This window comes from Manduca sexta, chromosome 14 (assembly GCF_014839805.1).
Source record: "Manduca sexta isolate Smith_Timp_Sample1 chromosome 14, JHU_Msex_v1.0, whole genome shotgun sequence".
Taxonomy (NCBI): domain Eukaryota; kingdom Metazoa; phylum Arthropoda; class Insecta; order Lepidoptera; family Sphingidae; genus Manduca; species Manduca sexta.
In genome coordinates, this window is record NC_051128.1 from 7,349,082 (window position 1) to 7,376,848 (window position 27,767).

The following is a 27,767-nucleotide window of genomic DNA, read 5'->3' on the forward strand; positions in this document are numbered from 1 at the left end:
GCATTGTTCGTCATAATTGCCAAGTTTTACATTATTTTAATAAGAATGTGAATTCACTCTAATTATAAATATGTTGTTTATTACCTTAATTTTTGGCCCAGGTTGAATGGATGATGTAACACAATGTAAAATTTTTAAAGAGCATGTCGTTTAGATTATTTGATAAAGCAAATGGTAGTTTTATTGTGCGTTTATGTAGTGTTGTGGTTCAGTTCATGGATTTTTTTACTGCTTGCATGTATAGGTAGTTTATACAATATTCAAGCTATAACAAAAAAGGTGCAGTCATATATAATCTTTACATATAATAAGATCGTAACAAGTCGGTGTTTGTACATTTTAGATACACTAACATGGAAGGTCTTTATTAGGGCAACAGGAGCTAAAATAAAAAAAATATTATTTTTGACGGTCTGTCTATATGTTTGTGCACGTCTTACGCTAAAACTACTACTTGGGATGGGATGCGGTTTTCACCGATGTATTACTAGAGGTCTAAGTTAAAATATTGTCGCCATTTTATACCGGGAAAAAATAGAGCGGGACATTTGCCCTGAAAGAATTCATTACGCGGACGGAGCCGCGAGCAAAAGTTTGTATGTTATATAACTGTATGAAAACATAGAAAACTATATAAAACCATATAATTGCTACGAATTTCTTTATTATGTGCGATATTATCTAAACAATATGCATTTAAAGCAGTTTTTAGTGGAATATTTTATAAAATATTGTTCATTTTGAACATTCTGTTACAGCGAGTTGCAGTGGTAGGTATTCGGAGCGTTCGTCCAGGCGTTCGTATAATAAAACCATACTGTACTACGAGTCTGGAAACACAATGCCCCGCTGTAAACACATGTTAGAAGAATTCTTTAATAATAATATTATGATTTTCTTCGCTTATTAATATAATATCAGCTCTGTTCTGTCCTACTGCTGGGGACGGGCCTCTTATACTATTAAGAGGGATTAGGCGTTACTCCACCACGCTGGCCTAGTGTGGATTGTTAGACTTCACACACCCTCAAAATTCCTATAGAGAACTTCTTAGGTATGCCTCACGTTGTTTTCCTTCACCGTTAAAACAAGCAATAATTCACAAAGAATACACGCATCATTTTAGAAAAGTCAGGGGTATGTACCCTTGGGATTTGAACCTGCTGGCATTCGTTTCGGCAGTCCATTCCACTCAGCTAGGCTATCGCCTTTAATTTAGATAGAAAATTGAAAATTGTCTTATTAGAGTATATTGTAATATATCGAAAAAAAAAAACATTTTAAATAAATCATTTCATTTCATTTCATGGCCCTGAGCTTATTTATGAGTCATCAGATATTGTTTCAAACAGTAACGTATTGATGCTTGCACTCAGTTTAATGTGACATTCTTGGTCGATGTTTAGGTAGGGCTCGTCTACTACCCCCGTGCATTGACAAGGAATCAAAATTCCATTTAGGATTATAACATACTTTATGAGAGTTAAAGTAATGATTAACGCACAAATAAATTGGTATCAACTTAATAACGTTATGGAGCGACGCAAACATTCCAAACTCATTTATTTACTGCACGAAAAACGATATTCACAGAACCAGGTGTGTAAGCCAATATGACTGTTTTATTACAAAAAAAAAATGGATTCCACTATACGCATAAATTTAATTAATTCTCGCATCAGCCCGAACGGGACGCATTCCGAAATAGTTGTTTTCATACATACCCACACTCAGGTCGCAATTTCGCGTCCACCCAATTGATGCGGTCAGTATTGAAATGTTGGATTACAACCTGCACCGTCGCCGAATAGAATTTCATTATACATTTCTATTTAATGTTGGTTATTTTGTACGGTAAATGGCGATACACAAAGTGCTGAGCAATCAATCAACGTGAATTATTTAGCCTATGCAATGTCTGTACCCTTTCAGTTTAATGCTTTGATGTTAAATTCTGTTATTCCGAACTTTAGTATATCATTCACGGTTTGAATATATTACATTATTCAAATGATGTTGCATATTAAATTAAATATCTATTTTGTTGATTGATATTATTTGTCGTTATAACCACTCTAATGTTGGGGGCGAAAGCAATTTTGTTTTTAATATTTATACGAATAAAATATTGTTTAGATGGGATGCAAGCTCAACAATAACCATGTAACTTAGAATCAATTCGTAATAGTAAATAGTTAATATGGTATAAGCTAAATCTATGGTTTTTCTGTTGCCAATTGTTTGATATTGTTTACATAATTATTACACAAAGAAATTATAACATATTATATAATTAATCATCACCCAATAATCCCATATTTTAAGTACTTACTTTATTATCTTCCTCGTTCTTAATATTATGTTTTAACTTTAAATTATGTTGTCTGTGGTGAATACTGTGTACACATACGAGCAGCACACATATCTGATGCTGAACCTTATTGTTTTATTGCATTGAATGTTATAATATGTACTGGTGTTGGTGTACCTTATTTCAATATATAAATACAATAATTATGGTCGTGCGCGTACACTGGTGAGAAATTAAGTATATTGTTAATTTGAAATTTGCAATTTCTGATGTCTCAAAAAAGAATAAATATATTTTAGATACTTCAAAAAGTACAATACATATCGATTGCACGAGAAAGATATATATTTTTTTATTATTAACACATAGAACCCAATCCAACCAAAAGTCTTATAAAAGTAGTTTTTTTATTCCTATCCGAAAGCTAAAAGAGAGGCGATAGGCTAGTTAGTCGTGGAACGGACTGCCGCGACGAATGTCTGCAGGTTCGAAACCCAACGGCGCACACCTCTGACTTTTCTAAAAATTATGTGTCTATTCTTTCTGAATTATCGCTTGCTTTAACGGTGAAGGAAAACATCGTGAGGAATCCTGCATAACTGAGAAGTTCTCTATGGAAATTTCGAGGGTATGTTAAGTCTATCGATCCGCACTAGGCCAGCTTGGTAGACTAAAACCTAATCCCTCTCAGTAGTAGAGGAGGCCCGTTCCCAACAGTGGGACAGTATATAATACAGGGCTGATATTATTATTATTATATCCTAAAGCGCAAGCGTGTTACAAAGATCATTAATTAACAACGAATGCTATTGTTGGTTGTATTAATAAAATTTATGAGTGAATGTTAATCATATCTCATACTCGCGGGTGGTCGGGGCTTCATGCTGTAATTAATTTGACGTGCGTGAGTGTTGCGCTGTTTGCTTTATTGAATGCAAGGTGCATATGGACTGTTTCGGATGTGATGGATTGAAATAACCCTTCGAAATCTTTATCCGCGTTCGATATATATTTTATGTTAGTTGAAATTGTTACTTCTTTGGTTTATTGAACCTTTTTTCGTATTTGAATGCAGCTATATGCAAATATTGTTTTCTGATATTTTAAGTATTTTTTAAAAATAATTCTTGGTGGATATTGTTGTATATTCTTGGTTATATTTTTATGTGCTTTTTTCAAAGGAAAATCAGTTTAAAAAAAATCCAAAATGTTACAGACATACAAGTGGTACAGTTAATAGTACAGTCAGTCACAAATATAGCTCAACAAATCAAAAAAATTTAATCGCCATAAAACTGTTGTGTACGTATTAACAATCGTTTGTTCTTCACTAAAATATACAGGGTTCACTTTATTTAAATACAGTAAAAACAGTTAGTGTGTTAATGTGTAGAAGGGTTTTGCAGTTTTTAATTTGTTCAGCTACTTTTGTGGTCGATTGTACATTGTAGATAGTGATCGCGCCGTATAAATATATATCTTTTTTCCATTCTTTATATTTTTTATCTCTTATACTTTCCTAACATTTTTGGGAATGGTGATCAATTAACTACCATAAAATGTACCATTTGCTAATTTACGTCCTCTGTGATAGAAATATGCTAAATGCCATCCATTACGGAAATGTCTAAACATCCTCAGGCTAGAAAAACAAAAAATATTCTCATGTAGTCGTGTGCTAGCTACATTATAAAAAGATCAGGAATGGCCATTTAACATTTCGTGACGCATTTCAAACAATTTATCTTTCAACTGTTTACAACATTGATTGATGACTTTCACATTCTTAAATTAGTGGGTGAGGTCTAAATAAAATAACATGTGCGATTCAAAATATGAGACCAACCGTTCAGTTAAGTTGCAACACATAATTTAAACTTGTCTAAGGATATGGTATAGTGGTATAATTTTATTTAATCAATTCCATTGTTTGAAGGAATTGATAAAATCTATGCTTCCTACTAATCTACTAGATACTAATTGTTAATCCTAGGCAGTAACATTTTTAAAATAACGTAAGGTTTAAAATAGACTCTGTTAAACAAAAAAATAATTATATAATATATAAATTGTACCTTCCTCTGTTACTCACTCACGCCTTTCATCGCCGAAGGGGTAGGCAGAGGCGCAACCACTTTTTGCCGTGCATATTCCGTCCCAATATCACTATCACTTTGCCGGACTCGAGAATCGAACCCAATAACAACTTCATCGCTGCAGTCATATCGAAAGAAGAAACTGTTACTCTAAAAAAGTACCAGATCATTCACAGACTAATCGATAATCATACTTCTATGTGGATTAGAACTATATAATCCACATATGATTATTGTATGAATATCTATGATGGCGTTTCATAAATAAATACAATCCCCAGGACTCAACATCACAACGAAATCACTTTAACCGGGCATCTATAAATAACCGTTACACGATACTCCTGTGAAACGCATACATTGACAGCCACACTGAAAATCTCAGTGCAATCAACACTTTAGTTTAATTTATAGCATGGCAAAAAAGGATGACAACTATGATATATAGTGTGATGTGTATCCGCCGCGTGTGTGGTGCTCCTTCACGGCTTATTAGCGGTGGAAATTAGTCCCCGCAGATCCGTACCACACAGAACGTTCACTTTTGAATAATGGCGGCGCGTGGTACGGTTCTGACAAGCTGTTAGTCTCTTGGTCTTTGGTTCGCGTTTTTTATGTTGTAGTGAGTTGGTGCTACGTATAATATAATATTAGCCCTGTATTATACTGTCCCACTGTTGGGCACGAGCCTCTTCTACTACTGAGAGGGATTAGGCCGTAGCTCATATTTATGATGAATATTGACAGCGGTTTAAAATATGGTCAAAATAAAAAATAAAATATTCCGCCTATATCTCTAATTAACTTAACAATTCATTCTAAATACTGATTATGACCATTAAACAAAAATATTTAATTTTTCTCAACGCAATTACCTATTTTCTGAGAACAGGCAACCCAATTACATAAATACTATGCCACAAACCATCGTTTACAGGAAGTTTACACTACACATATCAAAGCGTGAGGGTTGATAAACGTGAACAAGACAGAAAACAGGTCGTATGGCTTGTTAATACCGAGTCTAGACTATAACGAGGGCGACGGGTGACGCCAACACCCCCTCGCACCTCGGATAAATCTTATCTTAGCACGCAATTTCTTACATGGGTTTGGTTTTTGTACTTTCTTTGTTTCTGTATGTAGGAACTTGTATACTTAGGTAAATATTTAAAACAGTATTAAAATTAAACTATTTTTCGGATTTTATCGCGGTTTTTATATTTTAATTTTCTCCCGACGTTCCAAGACTGCAGCCTTCGTGGTCACGGCGGGTACCACGAAGGCAGCAAAGTTTAATTTTAATATCTAACATTCGCGTAAACATAAGAAATCAGTATATAACGTACTTATTGTTGTGTATTGAAGAGACTATGATAATATAGCGAGCGATTTGTATACATATTTGCATATTTGTAAAGAGTATACGTAGATTTCTCTAAACTAATTTGGATGTCTGACTGACTAAGTTCGGCATTATATTTATAAGGCTTCCGGAAAAGGACTTTAATGCGAGCGTATCTGCCAGCTACCGCAGTTTAATTATTTTGTAGAAACACTACGTCACAAAATTGAAATCAATGTGGTTTTTAAAGTATATTTCTTACACAAAAATACAAATGAATGAGGTACAGATGTAAATACCATAAAATATATTCTGATCTTCACGACAAAAAAATATAAAATCATCGGGCGCTACTAAAAGTGCTTGTTTACAAAATTCTCAGTACTCGCCGTAATATCGTTTCCGCATGTTCTCAGAAAAGGGTGGCAATACCATTGTCGGCAGAAAATTCACTTACGCAACTGTTGCATACGAAAACAGCCTCTATGATGTTACCAGTAAAGTTAAAGTAAAACATACCAACAAAATTATAAAAGTTTTGCAACGCGTGTCTTGTGTGAACAACTCATTATGACGATTCCTAACATTATTGCTAGAGGATTACGGACCTTATGAGTAACACTGTAGGGTTTACGTTATGATGTAAAAATAAGCAAAATAACGTTGGTTTAGTGACAGCCACCACTATTATAGGGGGGGTCAATCGCTGTATCCGTCCGCGATCGATGCCGGAAGCGCGTCAGTACTACCGGAAGTAGCGGTGCCCGTCGAGCAAATTTATTTTTTTTGACTGGCAATGACTATTTGTTTTTATAACTAGAGGCGAGAATAGAGTTGGGTTACGGACATGGCTGCTTCCGGCAACCCGATTTGTTTTCAATCGATGTTATCTTAGGAGTTATTGCTTATTTTGGCAGAACACCCTTCCCTCGAAAGAATGACTCGGTAGAAACCAATGGCTATGTACTTATTTCATACTCCTATTCTCTATACTATACTCATAAATGAAGTATGTGTTGGCTGTGTTTCTGAAATAAGTTTCTCTGAGCACACTACCAAAATTCAAACACGCTGTATAGTATTTTTATGACTTTATATTATTAAATGTTAGGTGATTTCAAAAATACAAAAATAAAGAGGAAAAATTATCCCAAAATATAAACACACGCAAAGAGAGCAGTTAAAGTTCAAATAAAGTTAACATTTAAAAATTAAAACATTTTGGAAAGTGATTCTACTAATATTTGATTTACTAATTAATAGTAAACATGTTTATTTCATCCTACAGTCTTTCCCCCGCACGACAATAAAGAGACAATTGTAAATTTAGTTCTTAATGACTTCCACTCCGCACATTAAAGTTTGCAGACAAAGTATAAGAGTCGTAAATTCCCCATCAATGAACCGTGTGCCCTCGAAACATAACTTCAGTAATAGGAGCGGCTATTTTGTGTTATACGTTATGTGTCCTTTTAGGGCAACCACTTAAGTCCCCATTTGTCCCATGTCGTCGAAAAAGCCACTAACCCCAATATGCCAGCCTGACGTAGGGTAATTTGGTAAAAATGCTCATATGTATAGTTTTTCGTAGATAAGTGAAGGTGTATTCTTAAGGGTTTTACAAATTCTGAATAAATGTTACTTGTCGCTTGTATAATCCGATCAAATACAAATGTTTGTATGCTCCTAATAAATGGTAACAAAATTATTACTATACACATTAGTTGTTTAATACGGTGATTGTAAAATAAAAAATTTCTTGAAATTTGTGAAGCGGTCCCTTAGTCATTGAAATTAAACTAATTTTCGGATTCTATCGCGGTATTGGTGTTTTATTTTCTCCCGACGTTTCAAAGACTTTGCAGCCTTCATGGTCACGGGGGGGACTGAGGTTTTGTTCATCCGTAAAGTCAAAGTTACAATATCTACCTACATTTTACAATTATACAACTTTTTTTAAATTTTTGCTGTTGGTTGGTTGTTGTTAAAACACCAATACCGCGATAGAATCCAAAAAATAGTTTAATGTCAATGTCTAACATTCGCGTAAACATAAGAAATCATTATGCGGTCCCTTAGTCTCTGTTAAGTCAATGTCAATAGAGTTTAATTTAACTTACAATATTATTCAATGTAATGTATAATTTCCAAACAATGATCTTTGTGAAAAATAAACAATATATTTCACATATTTTGCATTTGGCCCAAAAGCAATTAGTCATTTCTGCTTTAATTCAAATATTATTAGTATGCGAATCTTCCTTCTGTATATCGTTTTGAGCAGCTGAGTCGACCAGCCCCACAACTATTTATATAAGCACATGTGTCTCCATTAGGGCGTATTTTCTTAGAGGGTCTGACTGACCGTCTGAACAAACTTTGTCTGACCCCACGTTTTTGGTGTCTTCGTTAACTATTTGATTTAGTCCCGAAACCTAAGCCCACGGATGATAACGTAATTTGCACGACAGCGTGAATGTTTGCTAAATTCATTTTAGTGTGTCAAAATCTAAATGTAGATAATCGGATTATCACGAATTGTAATGGTACTTACTTATCGTTTCGAATAAATGAATTTGCTCACTGTGTTGGTGGAATGACGGAATAATTCTAGATTTCACAGACCATTTTGCGATTATAATAATACTTACATATTACTTCAATAAATGTCTGAAAGTTATCAGGCAATTTACGAATATTTTCAACGAATTCGAGAATAGGTTTCTACGAAAATAATTTTTATCGCTATATAATATTCAAAATCATTCTACTGCCGTTTTAATTTCATTCAAAAGCAACTTTCAGGAGTACTTTATCAAAACCCATATTTCATGTTTCGCTTCTATTGTTGGCTCACAATTGGATAAAAAGTATCTTGAGCGGAAAAGTCTTTGGTCGGGTCCCTCACTTGAGAAACCCTGCGACACTCGACACAAAGTATGTTACACGACTTGAATATTAAAAACCTTTGCAATTCTATATGTAGGTATTAAAACTCTTAAAACACTTCTCTCGGGCTACTCATCAGATATGAACGTTCGAAGAATTGTATTAATTTTTTAAGTCCTATCACACGTGAAATCTTGATGCGATTTTCGCCGTTATAGCAACAGGAGTAAAGAATACTTTCCCGTGTTAAAGAGGCTGCGATCGCGAAAAGTCAATGTAAAGGTAAGTGAGAGAAAATGAGGTGCGACATTGGTGGGCGGCTAGCGATACAGACCATCGCTTGACCTAATTTTAGCCCCCGCTCTCCAGCTTAATTTTTGAAGCCCCAATTTACCAGTCTACTAGTCACAAAGCTGGAATGCCGGTGTCCAGTCCTGGAATTGATGCCACTCTGCACATATTTAATACATAAAGTGGTCTTAGTAACAGTGACTGCATCGTTACAGCTAACTAGGAAAGATGCACGCTGACTTGTAAAAGTAAGTATTAAGTGAACATTTTTAGGTTGCTGAAAATATGGACTTATTTTATAGATAGATTCGTCATATATATTTTATTTTGATATTTGCTTTTTAATTTTATAAATCATTAAGGTACACAATATAAACAACAAAGATACATTTCATAATTACAGTGGGAGCAAATAAAATCAACCTAAGTTAAAAACACTATGTTAGCATTAAAAACCTGTAGCCAATTAATTATAGAACTAAATTAGACTTTACATAGGAGCGGTGTGAATAGTATAAATACTCAAAATTAATACTAATAAATGTCGATAACCTAGAGTTCCTAAAATAATTCTAAAGCTAATTAGCAAGGCTTATAACAACAAGAAAATGGTACATCGAAATTATATTAACTAATATGAATATGTATTTAATATAACGTGTTATTTTAGGGGAATATAATAAAAGATATTCGTTTCATATCTCATTGTTTATATAATAGTCGCTCCTGGTTCTGTTTGTGTTGATTTAACTGTGTGTATTTGATTACTGTCATCCTATAACGGTTTTGCTCGGATATCAGAAAAAAACATTCATATTTCAAGGATCGTATGAAAACATATGAATTTCCTAGTAAAGGTCATATTCTTTGCGAATGCGGTATATAATAACATGTGAGGGTGAGCTATACCGAGAATTTTATTTTAACTTTATGCCCTATGACATTGGTGTATGTGTATTTTATAATAACAATATGTAAAAGTATACCAAGAATTAGATTTTTACTTAATGTCCTATGTCACTTTGTGTTATTGGTGCAATGGTTTATAAATTTTGAAAAGAGTGACTTCTTATACGTATTCAACCGGCTTAATAAATAAATAGATCATTACAGATTGAAAGGAAATTATATCTAAGCGACACTCAGCAATTTTTTAGGTACAGCGATCTAAAGGTTTTATTTTCATAATAAAATTCATAATAATTTAATTATTTACTTCATTAAAACGAAGACTAGTAAAATAAAAATTGACCTTGAAATGAAAAACCTCGAACCAATTACAAATGTAATTGCCAGACTTTTCTGCGTAGTTTGGTCGATGGTGTGTGACATAATTTATTTTCGGTACATTTGTCGCTTAGACATGATTGACTCTAAAGCGTCGACATGTTTAGTACAAAATGTAACTGCATTATTTGGTGCAGAATATGGACTTATAATGTAAATGCTCTTCGTGGGTACACGACTTGCGACGAATATGGTAAATATATAAATATCCGGTGATACAATAACATTTTAAGAGTATTTTAGAAAAATGTCCCATGCATACGACTACCTACTTTTACTGTTTATTTTGTTTGTTAGTGACGCGGTGTTATACCATGAAAGTTTTGCTAAATATTTTTATCCAAATAACATCGTATTTTTTGTATATACATACATTATTTGTTCTGGCTATATTGGGCTTGAATATTGAGCTAAAGAGAGGATTTTTTCCGTATATTTGTAATATTTTGACTTTGTCGTTTATGCAAGCATTTTTGTCCGCCTCGTTTTTGACTATCTCGGGAAGAACTAAATCTGGTGTAAAGTTATGTAACCACGGTAATGATATTTTTCGTTTGTGCAATTTTGCATAATTACATTGAAATGTACGTAACATTTCCAAACAAGTATCTTACTTATATGGTACTAAAAAACACAAAACTAATTTATCTGGGTGCATTATCCATTTTAATATCACGTTCTCGTCCTATTTACGAACATGTTTGCCCAGTTGTGTTCATATGAAAAACTAGTGAAAAATTTGAAATTTAAAGTTTCGTCCCACGTTCTTGCAGCCTCCATACCTCAGAGTTGGCATTTGATCTGGCAGCGAGCCAGCAATATGCCTAGCACGGCGACCAGCCATCGAATTTTTATAACCTAGATAAGTTACTATAAACATTTCCTTTCCTTTGTTGTTATTCCTGGTATTTGAAGTAGAATGTCATGTCATTATGTCATGGGTCTAGAACTTAATTTCAAATAGATAAGACAATTAAAAGTAAATTAATTAGATTTGCTGTTAGTACCAAAGTTTTTCTATGAAGTAATTGTCGACTTCTGGAAAGAAAAAGAATTGGAACTCAATTGATTACTTCAGTTTAGTTTTATAGCGCCAATTTACCTTCCTTAGTTAAAGTAGCAAGTTTATATTTTACCAACCGTTTTAGATTATATTGTAGGATATTTGTTTCCGTTGCTGAAGCAATTATATCAACTGTCAGTTAATATAATTGCTAAATATAATATTATTAACATAATTGAGTTGCATTACTCGATAACAAGGTGACCACGTCTGCGCGCATATTTGTTTCTTTAAGAACCAAATTACCAGACGAACAGGATTGAAGCTAAATAATATCAAAATTAGTCTCTATTGTACAAGTTGAAAACCTTATTAATATTACAAATACCACAATATGTGAAAATATTTGGATATTTGTTAGAACTTAGAAGTAAACACCGCCTCAACTGCCTCTGTGGCGTAGTTGTACTGTAGCACGGTACGGTAACGCTCTGAGGTCCTGGGTTCGAATCCCGGGTCAGGCGAAGTGATATTTGGGTTTTTCTGCTTAGTATTAGCCCGGAGTCTGCAACTTGTACCCGATATGACGATAGGCTCGCCTCCTATTTACATTATGGGACGGAACACAGTTGGCGAAAACTGTGTGCACCGGTTGCGCCTCTGCATACCCCTTCGGGAATGAATGCGTGATGTGTATGTGTGTGAAACTAAACACAACGACTGCTGAACTGATTTGGGTAAAATTCAAAACTCCTTATCTGGATAATTTGCTAGTATAGGAAATATATGTTTTTTTATTCCGATTATAATTTAAATAGCGTTGATGTCGTACAATAAAAAGTGAGACTTTAATACGAAGATCGGCCTATCTTGCGGGATAAGCCACGTGTGACACTTTATTATAAAATATATTTGGTTGAAGTTGGTTTTCAAATATATAGATTACATGGTTTCAGAATAGCGAGCAAATCAATCATCTGGTTTAAAGAAAAGTTTTTAAAGTAAAAACATCTTAGAAAGGAGAAAAATAAGTTAAAAAGTCTATTGCTTAATTTATTTATAAGGTTTCTATGTAACATCTTGATGGATAGTTGGAATTTATGTGCACTATTTGTTTTTTATTTGTTTCGGGCTCTGCAAAGTGACCCAACTGCACCTGATGGTAAGAGGAGTGGTGTCATATATAATGACGAGAGATGATTACCCCTCGACAGTCGACACAATTATGCCGGCCAGTACGAACCGAATATACACAGTCTGGTCCCTAACGCATCACACCTACGTGGGCTACTACATTACAAAATCATTAAAAAAACATCGATATGTAGAGTCACTTTCAAGTACAAATTAATCGCAGCAATTACCTTATTTGGCGTTGTCTAGTTGTCAAGAACTTCGTTCTTATTTACACACACAAGATGGAATAACATTTCAACCTTTTTTAATACTACTATTTTAAAAACCTATAAATATAAAAAAAATTGTTAAAATGCTATTTGCATAAAGTAATTTCGAATATCGAATTGAAACTTAGCCATATTTATTTAACTCGTAAACGTTTGTTGATCCCGAGGGACTATTTCATTTGATTTCAGTATTAATTGAACTGCATGTAAATTGTAAATTCACCTTTATATTGAGTTTGGTTTAGCGGTTATCTTTATCAATAAATGAATTACAAAATTTTCTACGTTTCGCATATTTAAACTATAATAAATTTAAAAATATTTTATGAACACTCCGTCTTTATTCTAATACGGGAAAGGGACTTCATTGCGCCCAGTACTATGTAAAGTGGGTCCTGTATTAGTCAAAAGTCGTATCTATTGTTTTATTTTGCATTACTACTAGACTATGGTGATATAGCAATAAACGGTGAAAACCTTAATAAAAAGGAAGAATAGAGTTAAGGCACATATCAACAAGCAAGAGATGTCGTATTCTCTAATAATCAGCATAGTAATTTTAAAGCAAACTGAAAAAAATAAGGTAAAAGGTAAGCAATTCTTTGGTACTCAACTGCATTGTGTAATATAATATTGTTACCTACAGTATTCAATAAGTCCATCTCTTATTCTGATAAAATACTGTGTTCTATCTCCACAGTTCCCGAGGACAAATGTGAAAAAGTAAAACAAAACATTTTGCATTATTGTTGTGCACGCTGTTTAATTTATTGTCGAAATTCAAACTCTGGCGTAGCGCTTCCAAAGTGCGGGTTGGCGTCGGCGCGGATTGGCAACCTCTTTGTGGCACAATTAAAATTTCATGCGAGTGCTTTACAGCTTGCAACCTTTGGGCATTTTGAATAAATTTTGTCATAATTTCATATTTACGGTGCATGATTTAACGTTGGGTGTAATTTTGTTTGTGTTGAATAGTTTTAATTATTATAATTATAGTTAAATTTTGTATTCTTTTATCCAATTCACGGACGAGTGGTCACGTAAATATGAAGATATATTTAGTCAATTCTGAAATATAATATGCATTCAAACATCACCAATGTTGTTTTATTGTTGTACTGAAACAGAACAAAGGAAGCCTCTTATTATAACGTTATGATAGAAATAAACTGACAGGCTGATTGATTGACAATCGTTGAGTTTAAACACCGACGTGAAATTTAGCAGGTGGCTTGTTTTATTGCTTTTGATGTTACGAGGTTTAAAGGGGAAAGGATAATCGGTGAAATTATGGTAACATTTAGAAATTATTAGTACGATATAATCAGTATTATTATTAATAAACTAAGGCGCTTCGTAGACACACTCAACAGCTGCCCTTGACGCACGACTCAAAATGGCTGTAAGCAGCTTTCGATATTTAATTTTTGCATAAGGTCTTCGCCCGTGAGGTTAATGGGAAGCGACTCGCGTTTTTAATGTATATGCTACCAGTTCTGCGTAAGTAGCCGTCATACAATTAGTGCCTTATTCAAATGACAAGCGTAAGACGCGCTTTAGGAAAACGTGCGTTTACTACTACACCTATTTTGTATGTATTTCTTCGAGGTATTCATCTGAACAAGGTCTTACACTATGTTTTACACACGAAGCGACGCGTCGACAACGCGTTTGACATCCGTCACACGCTACTACTTGTGTTGGTTGCTACAATAGTCGAGTAAGCTTCGATTAAAGATGGCGGCCAAACAAGAAGTGAGCCAATTTTGTATTTTTAACATTATTTTTGATAGCTTAAGAAGGAAAGAATAATATAGTCGACTTTAAGTCTACTTGGATTGCGCCGTGTGTGGAAACCGAACTGATAGAGAACCAGATGGAGACAAATTGGAAAGGGTCTTATAAAAATGGCAGTTGTTTTAATTGGCAGGTAATTATTATTTTTTTCAAGTTTTGAGCTACGCCAGAACGATAATGCTATACTATTTTCCAATCTATATAGAGGTATCTTTAAAATTTTGGCCGTTATTTAAAAACAAATTTGACCATTACTATATAGAGATCAGTTTCAATAACATTGATTGATCCAGATACCCATCATTTATACAATATTCATGTTTAATGTACTACACTGAAAAAATGCATAAAAATGTATAACGATAAAAAAATCTATCTTAGCTTGAAAATATTCGCAACTCACTTCAAATGGACAATTTCCACAAAAAATGTCGTAGTCCAAAACTTTGTAATCATTGCAACTGAAATAACATTTCTCACAAATCTTTTTAGTTGTACGATGGGATCTTGCGATAGTCCTGCTTGTAGTATCCTCGAGATTTGTAGCCGCGTATTATGTAAAAAGGAAAATCAGGTCTGTGCCGCGGAGTGCTCGTTACCGCTGTCCCGTTGGTGTCAAACAACGTTTGCGTCAGAATATAGCATGAATGATATTTAAAATTCAAATTGTTTATTAAAAAATCAGACTTCAAATTCAAATTGTTTATAAAAAAATAGACTTTAATTTCAAATTTTTTATTAAATAAATCAGACAGACAATAAAAAAGTACATTAAAATAAATAATATTACAATGATCGTTATTAAATACAAAAATTACCAGGAGTTCCCAAACTAGACGAGGCTTGTATCTTGGGTAGCCAACATTAGAATTATATTTGACTTTAAGGTTATAGCTTAAGGTCCATTTTCATATATTTTGTTTCACCTTTAATCTGGGTAACTAAACAAGTATTGACAAGTAAAGAATTTAAATTCACGTCTAGTTAGTGATTAGTTCTCGCAGTTGAAAGAAAAACGTAAAAATAATTAATATGCATGGATATTTCGGCCTTTAAAATGTAATACGACGAAATTTTACGGGAAGGACATAGGCTACTTTTTATCCCGGGAAAATATACCGGGAATTCTATTCCAGAAACCCTCTCATGCGGTCGAAGCTGCTATGAAAAGCTAGTATTATTTTATTACACAGAGATACAGTTAACACTAGTTCAGGAGTCATGAAATTCAAAATAAAATGTAAATTTATATAATTGTGGCAATAAAGATATTAATTTATTTATTTTGCCGTTAAATAATTAAGGATAAAATACTCGCTGTTTTGGGATTGTAAATAGGCTAAAATAAAAAATCGGGGCTACATTTCCAGACTCATTGCAACCAAGGGATAAGCTAGTCCATTCTTAAATAATATAGTAGTCCCAATTGTATAGTTAGATGGGGCATAAACAACCCAAAGTCGTTTGTTTCGTTTGATGTGTCGTAATACGAAATAAAATGCTGCCAAATTGAGTCGTCACGAAGCAGTTTTCATTAGCGCGCATTACGTGACTGCATTATTAAAGGGGCGAATAATATGGCCCTTGTTACCCCTCCTTGGACTAAAAACTTTTCCATTACGTACAAAGATTGCGTATTCACGACGATACTTGTAAAGTACGATTACTTCACGAAATATGCCTAAGTGAAAGTTTAGGCTATTTTTGATATGCATGTTAAGGATATAAATAAGGGTGGCTATGTTTTTATTTTAAATTTCCATTTGAATGTTGGTCTAAAAAAATCCTATAAATACATCGTGAATGGCGCGTATTTATTCAAAAAGATCGACGCCTTTTTATATTTCTCGTTCTTTATTTTATTAAGCAATTAAATTAACATATTATTACGTAAAAAAAGACTTTGTGACACTCTTTAACCCCATTCATATAGAGGAGTGTAGAAAAATTTAATGTATCCGTTACAAATATATTAAATTCGATGGTCGATTTTCCACCAATGGACGACCAATATTTTGAATAATTAACCATTATTATGTTACAGATATAATATAATTATTAATACCAATTTAAATTTGACCAACTTTAAAGATTGGTCTCATCCAATACGATATTGCAGTTAAAACTATACACTTATTAAAACCATTTGTAATTTGACCAATTTTTTTAATTGGTCATATTCAATACAATATTGTAATTAGTACTAAAATAAAGTATTCATAGCAAAATTGCGTTCAAAATAGTACATCTTTCAGTCGATTCAGGAACATTAAACACAGAACTCAAACTTCTTTAAACGTGGTAAATATATAACAATTCTACTTTGGGCCGTCTCCCTTGTAGGAGTTTCCTGTCCCATGAACTATCTGTTGATATTGTATAATTGCCAAAGGAATTCAGTGAGCAAAGGTCCCGACTTCCTTTGAAACAGATGGCCTTTATCTGCGGGTAAACAAGGGTACGCTCGATAAATTAACCAATTTGCAAATTATTATTTTGTGTTTTACCTGGCGTGAAAGCTAGCTTTGTCCCGTGACTTCATAATGGAACTTACTAGAGTTTTATGTTAAAAGGGAATAAAAAGTAAGTTATGTGCTATTCTTCGTCCCACGGCAAGCCATGGCGGTTTTATCGCCCTCGCTGAACATGCAACGCTTGACACGTTTTATTTTATAACTCGGCTTTCTGATGACTTATTGTAATAAAAGACTTTTACCATGAAAAATATATTTGTTACACAGTATTTTGCTAAACTTTGTTGCAGCTATGTCAAGTGAAGTAAATATTATTTTGTTTCGGCTTTAATCTGGGTAACTAAACAAGTATTGGCAAGTAAAGAATTTAAATTCACGTCTAGTTAGTGATTAGCTCTGGCAGTTGAAAGAAAAATGTAAAAATAATTAATAATCATGGATATTTCTGCCTTTAAAATTTCGTCATATTAAATTTTAAAGGCCGAAATATCCATGATTATTAATTATTTTTACGTTTTTCTTTCAACTGCGAGAGCTAATCACTAACTAGACGTGAATTTAAATTCTTTACTTGCCAATACTTGTTTAGTTACCCAGATTAAAGCCGAAACAAAATGTATGAAAATGGACCTTGAGGTATCGCCTTAATATTTATTTTCTGATAGATAAGCTTTTTTTTATATTACACTTGTTTGTCCATTGTCTATACCTAAGTTTAAGAATTGCTTTATTTATAATTGCCGTTGGTCGACGTCATATATATAATATATATGCTTTATACTTAGCAATATGTGGAGTTATAGATGTTGTGACGTCAAGGAAACAATCGAGCAATTTTTTTTTAAATTTGGAAAATGTATCCTATTGACTTGCATCCGTAGAATAACAATGTTGTTAAAAATAAATTAATTTTAGTAAAAAAAGGCAATTAAGTTCAGGGGACCTTAGTTCGTCTATAGGGGCGAATCTGTCTTTTTGCAATTACGGGAGTTCTTATCGAAGGGCATCTTCGATAGCCGTATTGGTAAGAGAGTAAAAAAATCCCCTATTCATTTATACGGTCATCAAAGCTGTCCTTTGAATAACAGATCTACCTTCATTTTATTTTTTTTTACATAAAAATGGCACAAATCACAGTAATATTTATAGAGAATTCAAAGTTGAAACACAAATGTCTTTAGACTAATGTAGGCGTATAAAGTTAGTTTAGTAAAGGACCAAAACAATTATAAAATATTTTCCCATTTTCCTACACTTCTACTGCCATCATTCATGTCGATACCTTATATCCATGAACTCCACACTTAAACTCATACAAAACGTTTGAAATATAACTGACAAAGCTTTGTAGAGAAGTACTTAAACTAGTCCTCACTCGACAGTAACTACTTATTTATTAGTACGATTTGAGAACACCATTATTACGTTCTCTGACGTTGGCGTTAAAAACTAATTTGGCCGGGGGCAAACAGAGGTCGAATGTAACTAGGGTCACCATGGGTTTTGCACCGACTTGGATGAGTTATGGGTTTTTTTTTTAATTTACTGGTGGTGGTCTCGTATATGTGAGAGTCCACCTGGGTAGATACCACCGCAATGTCTATTTCTACCGCCAAGCAGCAGTGTGTTTCTGGTGTGTTCCGATTCAAAGGCCATTGTAGCCAGTGTAACTACTAGACATAATAAGACTTAACATCTTATGTCACAGGGTGGCGAGCGCAGAGGAATACCAAACAATACTTTAAAATTCAAGGTATTTCATGGTGTTTCTACTGTTTATAGGCGGTCGTATCGCTTATCATCAGACAAACGGCAAACTCATCTCGCCATTCAAAGTAATAAAAACAAAATAATGTTGTAGTTGTATGTGAAGTTTTATGGAATTATGTGTATGGTATCTAAAAGACTTTTAACTAATATTTGATGCTGCTTAATATTATAGTTAAATTTTAATATTAATTATGCTCACTTTATCACCGTCTGTTATATTCATAAAGTACGTGCATAAGATTGTTTCAATATAATCCAAGCATGATAATGTATTACCTAATATATTTTTTTACTTCGCTTAAGAAACGCTAAGAAATAAATTCTTATATAAACCCCAATTCTATAAATCATATTATTTGCCATGTGATTATAGCTCGTAACGTGTTGATTAATTAAATAAATTTTACGTGCTACCGTAATTATTATATTAAATCGATCTTACATACATTCTAAAGTAATTATATACCGCTCCATCCAACGCAGATTATACTTTACAAGTAAATCATTTATTTAGATTTTACATGTATGCGTAAACAATTTCATTAGAAACTTTCCCTGTACATCCACCGCCGTGGTAACCCTAACTATAGCAAGTCAGATAATGTTTACTTAAGTTCAACTTGCTCGGTTTCGAAAGTACCTAACTCGGAGTATTCGAGAACAAGAGCCCACGGCGTTTATTGTTACAAACCCATTTATTATACATAGTTATCTTTGTGTATTAATTTTATGTTGCGGTTTTTGAGGTGATGTTGGATTTGAGTTAAGTACCTTTGTTATAATTAATTGTAACGAATGCTGATATATGAGCAAGTGGCCGAGTATTTTTGTAGTTTAATGATAGTTCAATATGAGGAAATGTAGTTAGTACAGCAGGACATTTTATAAATGAAAAAGAAGACTTTAGGTACCTCATGCGAGACTGTGTTTTTTTGCAATAAGACAAGTTATTACACAATTTTTTTTTATCTTTATGCGAATGTTAGACATTCAAATTAAACTATTTTTCGGATTTCTTCGCGGTTTTAATATTTTAGTTTAAAAATAGTTTAATTTTAATGCAAAATATTAACAATTTATTGTAATTAACTTGATCCTTTCAATAATACGCAATGGTTAGCGACAGCAATTAAAGTGCAAATAGATTAACTAAAAAATCAATTTTTGATACAAGTTACTAAGACATAAATATTGGAATAGTAGATATAATTGTAACAGCTATTTGTCATGACTTTATTAATTTCATAAAAAATATTAATAATTTATAAGTAGATCATTAGCGTTTGCATAAAAAACGCGGGTATTTTTCTATCGTTTAACAAGCAATGGATACTAATTAGTGTTATTAATTAGGCATTAATTAAGAGGTGGAGACAAAAAATGCGTATATTTTTATAGACTTAATTCCAAGTTCACAACATTACTAATCGGATAACTTAAATAAATGATTTCTTGATAAAGAAATTCATTTGTAAATCCTTTAAACTATCAGACAGAACTCAAAATCAAATAACAGTAACAGAATTACAAGAGAATGTGTCATTATTTTTGCTTTTTATTTCTGATCGCAAACCAGTTCTAGACATTTGTCAACAAAGTCGGCTGTGAGAGACTTATCTATAATTAATTGTGCCGCCATTCCTTCGTGCGAGCTGTGTAACGCTAGCCTGGATGGCATGTTCAAATCCCTGCACGGTGTATTGATATTAATTGGACGACACAGGAACCGCCCGACTGGGAACAAATAACAGATTAATAAAGGCCTTTCTGGATTGTAGGAATTCCCTTTGTGAGTGTTTGGGATACAGTTAATAAATCCAAATTATTGTAATGGTATTTATGTGAATGTTACGTTTATTTTGAAAATTATTTTTTTACGCACACACACTCATGCCCTTTAATTCCTGAAGGGGCAGACAGAGACAACTAGTGCACCTACTTTTCGCCGTGTGTTTTTCGTCCCATGATGTGATGGGGGCAAGCCTATCGCCACATTGGGCACAAATTCCGGACTCCGGGGTAATACTGAGTAAAAAAACTGAATTGCCCCGCCCCGGAATCGAATCTAAAACCTCAGCAGAAAATTTCGAACATTGCATATTTTTTTTTCTCCCACTGATGTCGAGGCTCAATACCCAAGCCACTGATTGCTAGGGATTCAGTGAGGAATAACCTCATGATGCATACCGTGTCCAATGCTGCTTTCTGCATCGAGCTCATGACTCAACGTCAAGAGCCTTTGGAGATCATGATTGATATTATTATTGTTTATTTCATATAATGAGATTTCTAGTTTATTGTATAGGGAAACGCGCTTCGTAGTTTCAATCACAAGCCGAGAGACAATACTAAAGAGTACTATAAAAAAGATGATATAAGGCCGCGATCCTAGATTCAAACTATTTTAGGTCACGCCATTTTAAATTACAATCAATCCTCTTAACTATTACTACATATTTTTCCTCATCATGTATAAATCGAATTGAAAATAAAAATCTTGCAGATATATTTCACGTACATTTATTAGGATCAATATACCCATATATATTTATTAGTGGACAATGACAATATGTTTGTAGATAGCTGTCTGCTAAATAATTTATATTGCCTCAAGTACTCGAGAGAAATAAAATCCTCAGTAAATAAAGTTATTTTTATTGGAAGCGAGCTTCTGCCAACAACAATAGAAGACTCATCAATAGATCTTGTTGACTCTGCCAATAATAATAATTTGATGGCTTTCGAAATTATTGGTACAGAAATCCATCCCACGTTTAAAAAGCAGCTGTATTTTTTAAATATCAACGAATAAACGTTCTGTTTTTTATTTTTATTGGCAATTAAACAATTAACCCGTTGCGGGGCACAAAAGACCCCAGCTTCCCCACTGTGCAATGCGAAATTTTATACCCATTGAAGGCGCATTGTGGTGAATTTTAGGGTTTGTTCACAGGCTCCCGAGATGAAAGCGTTCAGACTTGAATAGCCGCTGCAATTTTATTTAAAATGAGGAAGTCTCACAGCTGGGTACTGAAGGGATAGTTAGCTAAATTAGGTTAAGTTTTTTAATTGTGGCACTTTAGATGTCTTGGTTATCGCTGCTTTATATTTGTTAGCAAAGAGAAGAGTCGGTACGGTCGGATATGGCCAGGAATTGACGGCTTGTTATTCTAATTTACATCATTTCAACTTTTGCTAACGGCCCTCAAACGAGATCGCGATTCAACTTTTATAATTAGGTTGTTTTAATTGAGTTTGGGGAGGGATTGAAACAGTAAATTAAATCCAATGACTTTTTATGATTTATTTAATAAAAATCTCTTTTGACTTGAACACGATCACTAAATTACAGACAATTAAAGAAATAGTATTTCATAACATTGAGATTAATTACGTCGTATCAGTCGAGCTTACATCGGTAATCATTAAGACCTAAGTCTCTCACTGAACGATTTTAAAAGATTTTTCTTTACATTGTATCTAACTATTTACAATTTTTGTGTAGATAGAATTTTTAGTAAAAAATTTAGGTTTATAAAAAAGCTGCTACGCTTTAATTGCCGTAATAAAGAATGATGTTACACTTAAAGTAACTGTCATGCGACTATTCATAGAAAAGTCACATAGAAAAAATTACATACACTAGTATATGTGATAGACAACAAATATCCATCAGCCGAGTACTGGATGTGATTAGTCAAGAAACAGACTTAGTACATAAAATAATCTATACAGTTATAAATGCAAGGATTTTCACTTATAATAATTTAATATCACTATACAAGAAATAACTGGATTAATGCAATTGAAATTAAAATTGTTGACTTTTATGCATAACACAATTCCATGTATGTACATATAACCGAAGTGCGCACCATTGGTAGTAGTTATTTACAAAATATACATCTATACGCTAACAAGTATTAACAATTATGTGATTCGATATAACATTACTAAAAGAAATTTTATGTACAATGCAGTGTTGAAATAAATATTTGCTAGTGACGTTAATAGCGACTCAAAAACAATTTAGCAGTCACTTCAGTGTTCATACAAAAAGCACCACATGGGCGAAATATTTAAACAATAATAAATATATTACAAATACAAGATTTACAGATAACACCGTTGTCATTACAAAAGTCATTAAACATCAATCAAATGGTAATCAAAAGTTTAGAGTATCTAAAGTGGCAGCATTCGTTATCATGTACAAAATCTGAATTAACTGTCAGCCTTTTCATGTACCTATTATCTACTAAAAATTGATAAGTAACAACAATGTAGTCATTACGTTTCTATGAAACGATCGTCATAACAATACAAATAATTAATTAGGCTTTTCTATCACTTCGACGTATACTCTCCACTTAGAATGTTCACTATATACACATTGTGACAGTTTGTCTTAAAGACTCACTGAATTTGGAATGTTTTAACGTTCCACATTGTTTCACTGGTTCATCGGTGTCCTGCGGTATTGAGGAGTCCCTCTGAGGAGTTGGACACGGGGATCCCGAGGGGAATGGCCCCCTCAGCTCTGTGCTATGGAATCCAACGGCACCACCAGTTTTCCGTTGGAGTAACTGCAACAATCGAAAAAAAGCCACTTTGTATGACGCAATCAAATATTGAATATTCTAAGAAATTTGTTAGTCAGCGACAATGATAAGAGTAAACGGAATGTTATTAACCTGTATGGGATAGCGGTTGTTCTGGATTTAGCTCTGCTTGGCCTACAGGTGTCATCTGCAATCATTAAGTAAGACATTTAAGTTTAAATCGTTTATTAAATACGTTTTAAAACAGCGGGCTGTATTGGATTAGTTGCGTTCTGTTTGTTCATAGTTTGCTCCGTAAAGGTTTAATTAAGTGGTAGCGCACGCTATTGTCTCGACTCGTGGAACAATATTTATCTTGAGTCGAAGTTGCCAGAAGTAATATCTGCGATACCTTAACGAGAGAACTTTATATCGGCTTCGTTAATCGTTTCTTACCTAACGGTTGCGATATACCCTCAGATTCTTTATAATTAAATTGATTTTCACTTAACTGAAATGAAGTAGATGTGTGGTATAAAAATAAAATAATGAAAAAACAAAAAGATGGACTCGGAATTCCTCAGTGAGGCAATAATTTTAACGGACGCGCTTGTGCCAATTGTAAAAAAAGATAAAATAATAAATAACGGTACTGGTAGAAAGTTGAGGTCAACAACAATAGCTAATTTTTTTTATTATTCTCACTGTGTAAGTTTGTATATTTCTAGAGTTTCGTTAAGTTTTGCAGAGATAGAGGTTAAAGTGATAACTTTCTGCCAGCAAAGTGCCAAGTGCATTAGGGACCCTTACCATAGTGCGGCTAACATCGTTGTGAGAGGCACGCATCGCATTTGACGGGCTCTGCTCGTCGCTTGCCCTGAGAGCCCTGCGAGCCGGACTTACGCCGGAAAGTGTACCTAACGAGCAGACCTGCAATGTAAAACGCGGCACCGTTAACAAAACAAACAAAAATGAAAACAACAAACATTGAGCCACGCGCGCGCGTCCATCTGAAAAACGCCTATGGGCGGACGAAAGCGGGCGAAAATAAAAAAGAAATGATGCTCTCAGGGTTTTCATGACTTGATACCGGTCGGATTCATTCACGTTTTATGTGAGAATGGAACTCTATACTTTGCTATTTTACACGGAAAATATATTTTGTCGTTGTGTGTGATGGCATTACCTATGTGATGAATGTTTTGGTTATGTCTATGTTATTTGAAGCTTTGTTCGAGCTAAATACAGAAGTAAAACGCGTCGTCTTAAGCCACGTTCAGAACTAAGTATGTGATAACTTAAAAGTCAACATGCATGATGCTAACTGCTAGCCATCTAAGTATAAAAAAAGGTTACGTCGTACCTGTCAGACCCGCTTTATTGATGCTGTTGGAACTGGAGAATCCAGATATTTTCTTCCAAGATTTCTTATTCCAAAATCCACTAGATTTCGCATCGCCACAGCTGGAGCTTCGTGGGGAGGGCATATCTCTCGAGCATCGTGCTCCGCACTCTTCTGCTCCGAGGATCCGAACACCAGCTCCGCGCGTACCATACGCGACAGCTGGCAAATGTGGCACTGACCCTGTAGGTTTTCGCCGCAGGCTACCAACATAACTCGCGCCACTACTACTTCCACTAAACCCACTATCTAAATCAGGAGGATTACAGCTTGCCGGCGAAAGTAACTCGTCGGTCGGACCCACTCGTAGTAATTCTTCAATGTTATCTCTATCCTCCGCTCGTTCCGAATCTGGGGATTCGCATTCGGGCATTAACATCGCCTCTACACTAAGATTAAGTTCTCCCAAAATTCGTTTGTGCCTCGACTCCACGCGACGAACTTCCTCTTCGACGACACTTCTGTCTAATGACACGAGGGATTGTCGAGGAGCGTATCGGTGTTTAGGACAAGTTCTGGATCCATCCGTAATTTCTTCATAAATGTTTTCTTCGGTGCCATACCTTGTGACATAATTGTGACGAGCAGATCGGTCCCGCGATAAGCCGCCGCGACCGCGCTGGCGATTTGCTTTTCTTGACGATGAGGGCATAGATAAATGGTGGTCGTAATAAGCGTATGAATAATCAACGGGCTCAAACCTCTCCATCGTAGCTGCTATGTTACTTCTGTTCCATGACTGCGGTGGCGGTTCCCTCGATAAATTAACAGCGGCAAGTCTTGCGGGTAAGATTTCGTCGAGATCTCGAGCGCAGCGTTCGTCAAGTGATTGCGCCTCCTCGTCTTCCTCTCGCCTATGTTTTCTGTGAGGACGTCGAGACGTTTGTGATCGTCCATGGGCTCGTTCGCAGTCGGGTCCGTGACCATGACTATAATCTGGAGTGTGACTGCGGTTATAATCTCCAGGCCTCCGCTTGCAATCAAGCGTATGGTGGAACTCTGGCGTATGCCTAAGACTATAGCTTGAGTGGCCCTCATAATCAGATCTGTCATATGACGGACTGTCGTCGGCATTGCTCGTGTGAGCTTGCGGGCAATCGGCAGCAATTCCGGATTCCGATGAAGGGTAGTCGTGTACTTCGGCTGTTGTCAACACATGGTCGTCGGGTCGCGCTGGCTCGGACGCGGCGTGGCGGTGATGCGGCCTGGGTCGTACCGATTCTCGACAACTTGCAAAAGTTCTTTGCAGCGACGGCGGGTGAGGATAGCGTCCGCAGCGAGAACTGAACACCGCCTCCCCCGGCTCGTCGGGGCTTGGCGGCGCGCTTCGTGATTCCATGGCTCATCCTCTCATATCCAATTTGTACCTGCAAAATAACACCAATATTACAATCTGCCACGCAAAAGGTGTGCGGTTTATATGAAATATTCCGCTTCTAATAAAAAAGCCCGCGTGGCATTATGGAGCCGAGGGCAATGAATCCGAAATTACACGCATGTGATAAGGGTAGGGTAAGTGACGATCAACATAGCAGCCGACGTCGATATATCATCATCAGTCGTCGGATAATAAATTGGGGTCTCCGCGTACGGTGTTTATATTTTATATGGCAGATTTTAGTGCCGTCTGAGTTAAGCTTGTTTATTGCGGTACAGAAACGACATTCTAACATAACTAATGTTTTCTTGAGAATATTTGTTATTAGATCACGTGATACGAGCCATTACGTTCAAGAATTGTTATAAATTTTGCGACACGGTAACCCTTTGCTTTCATATTCGATACACAGAAACGCAGTTTATCAAACACGTTTATCATAACAAAATACCGCCATCAGCATTTTTATTGCGTTTCCCTGGTGAGTTACTGCGCGTATTTCAGACCATTTTATTACGATAACGATAAGTGTCCGTGAACTAGTGGCAAGGGCGGTCGTCGGGACGCCGCGGCGGTGCCGCACGGCCGTTGCCATGGTAACGGGCTCCCGCGGTTTATCGCTCCTCTTCCGGCCGATATTCCTTGCATCTAAATCATCATCATCGCTGGGAACCGCGTCGTAAAGCGCTCGTTGACCATCCGGCCGCGGCAATAATATGTTATACCCTCCAGCACGCTGGGATTTCTGCCGGACCGCTATTAGATGCGGGATAAACAGTGGACTGATATAACCATGGGCTATTCCTATTCGTGATTTATTTTGTTAGCAGACTTTGTCTTTTTGTTTATATTTTTAGATTATCCAAAACATTTGCTATAATAGAACGCATACATCGTGTAAGAACAAATAAAATAGAATACCTAGATATATTTAGTATTTTGCGATCGTAATGATCTTTTAACCGGATTCTAATATCAGACGTTAAATATATGAAAGTCTTACCCTACAATTTGTATATCATTCAACACATTACCAAAATAAATTTACAGTTTAAATAGTATAAAATAAAATTATTGTGCTGCCGCGGTGCGTGATGTCGGCACAATATTTCATTCCCCTTACAAACGCTCCCCTACGTAAGCTTACGAATATATTACTGACTTTGAGGGTTAAAAATCGTGCGTATCTTCTAATAGTGACATAATTGCATTGAAATTTATTTTACGGATTTTATACGATAGGTTGCTTTAAGGAAATAATGGAGAAATAAATTTATTTTGTTAAAGTGCTGATTATAAATAATAGAAGGTTAAATAATGCGAAATATATGTTGTTTGGTGATCACAAACTTCTTAGTGTGAGTATTAAGTATGTTATGAAATTTACACCATAGCTCTTTCTGTTCGTATAATTTCTGTATTTATTATAACGAATATCTTCACATAAAATAAATCAGTAATTTCATAGCATAGTAATAATGCTCGTAAATATAAGTATTTTGATAAGCTAAGTAATTTCATCGATAGATGACTATGATTATTGATGAAGAAAATATACAACCACAAACCCGCCCATAATAGTTTTTACTTCAAACATTAAAATCGATTTAGCATCACATTAAACCTATATTAATTTCATACAATTTCACATCATGTGTACAATTTTGCACCATTACCGAGAATCATCATCAATCACAAGGCGATAAAATAATAAGCGATTTAATTTACTATGCACCCTACATCAAGTCTCATTATAAGTAATTGGTTTTTTGTGCCT

At 34.7% G+C, this 27,767-nt stretch overlaps 1 protein-coding gene across 4 annotated transcripts in view; it reads right to left on the bottom strand.

Moving 5' to 3' along the window:
- Positions 1-21,948: 21,948 nt before the first annotated feature.
- LOC115456110 overlaps positions 21,949-27,767 on the bottom strand; it is a 110,943-nt gene continuing 105,124 nt past the window's right edge. For 3 of the 4 annotated variants that reach the window (XM_030185003.2, XM_030185002.2, XM_037438596.1), the window contains exons 4-7: positions 24,574-25,979; positions 24,021-24,140; positions 23,364-23,418; positions 21,949-23,255 (exon numbers count right to left, since the gene is read on the bottom strand). In XM_030185003.2, the coding sequence (XP_030040863.2) occupies positions 24,031-24,140; positions 24,574-25,951 (1,488 nt within the window). In that variant the 5' untranslated portion in view covers positions 25,952-25,979 and the 3' untranslated portion in view covers positions 21,949-23,255; positions 23,364-23,418; positions 24,021-24,030. The remainder of the gene's footprint in view (positions 23,256-23,363; positions 23,419-24,020; positions 24,141-24,573; positions 25,980-27,767) is intronic. The other variant, XM_037438597.1, reaches the window with a different exon arrangement.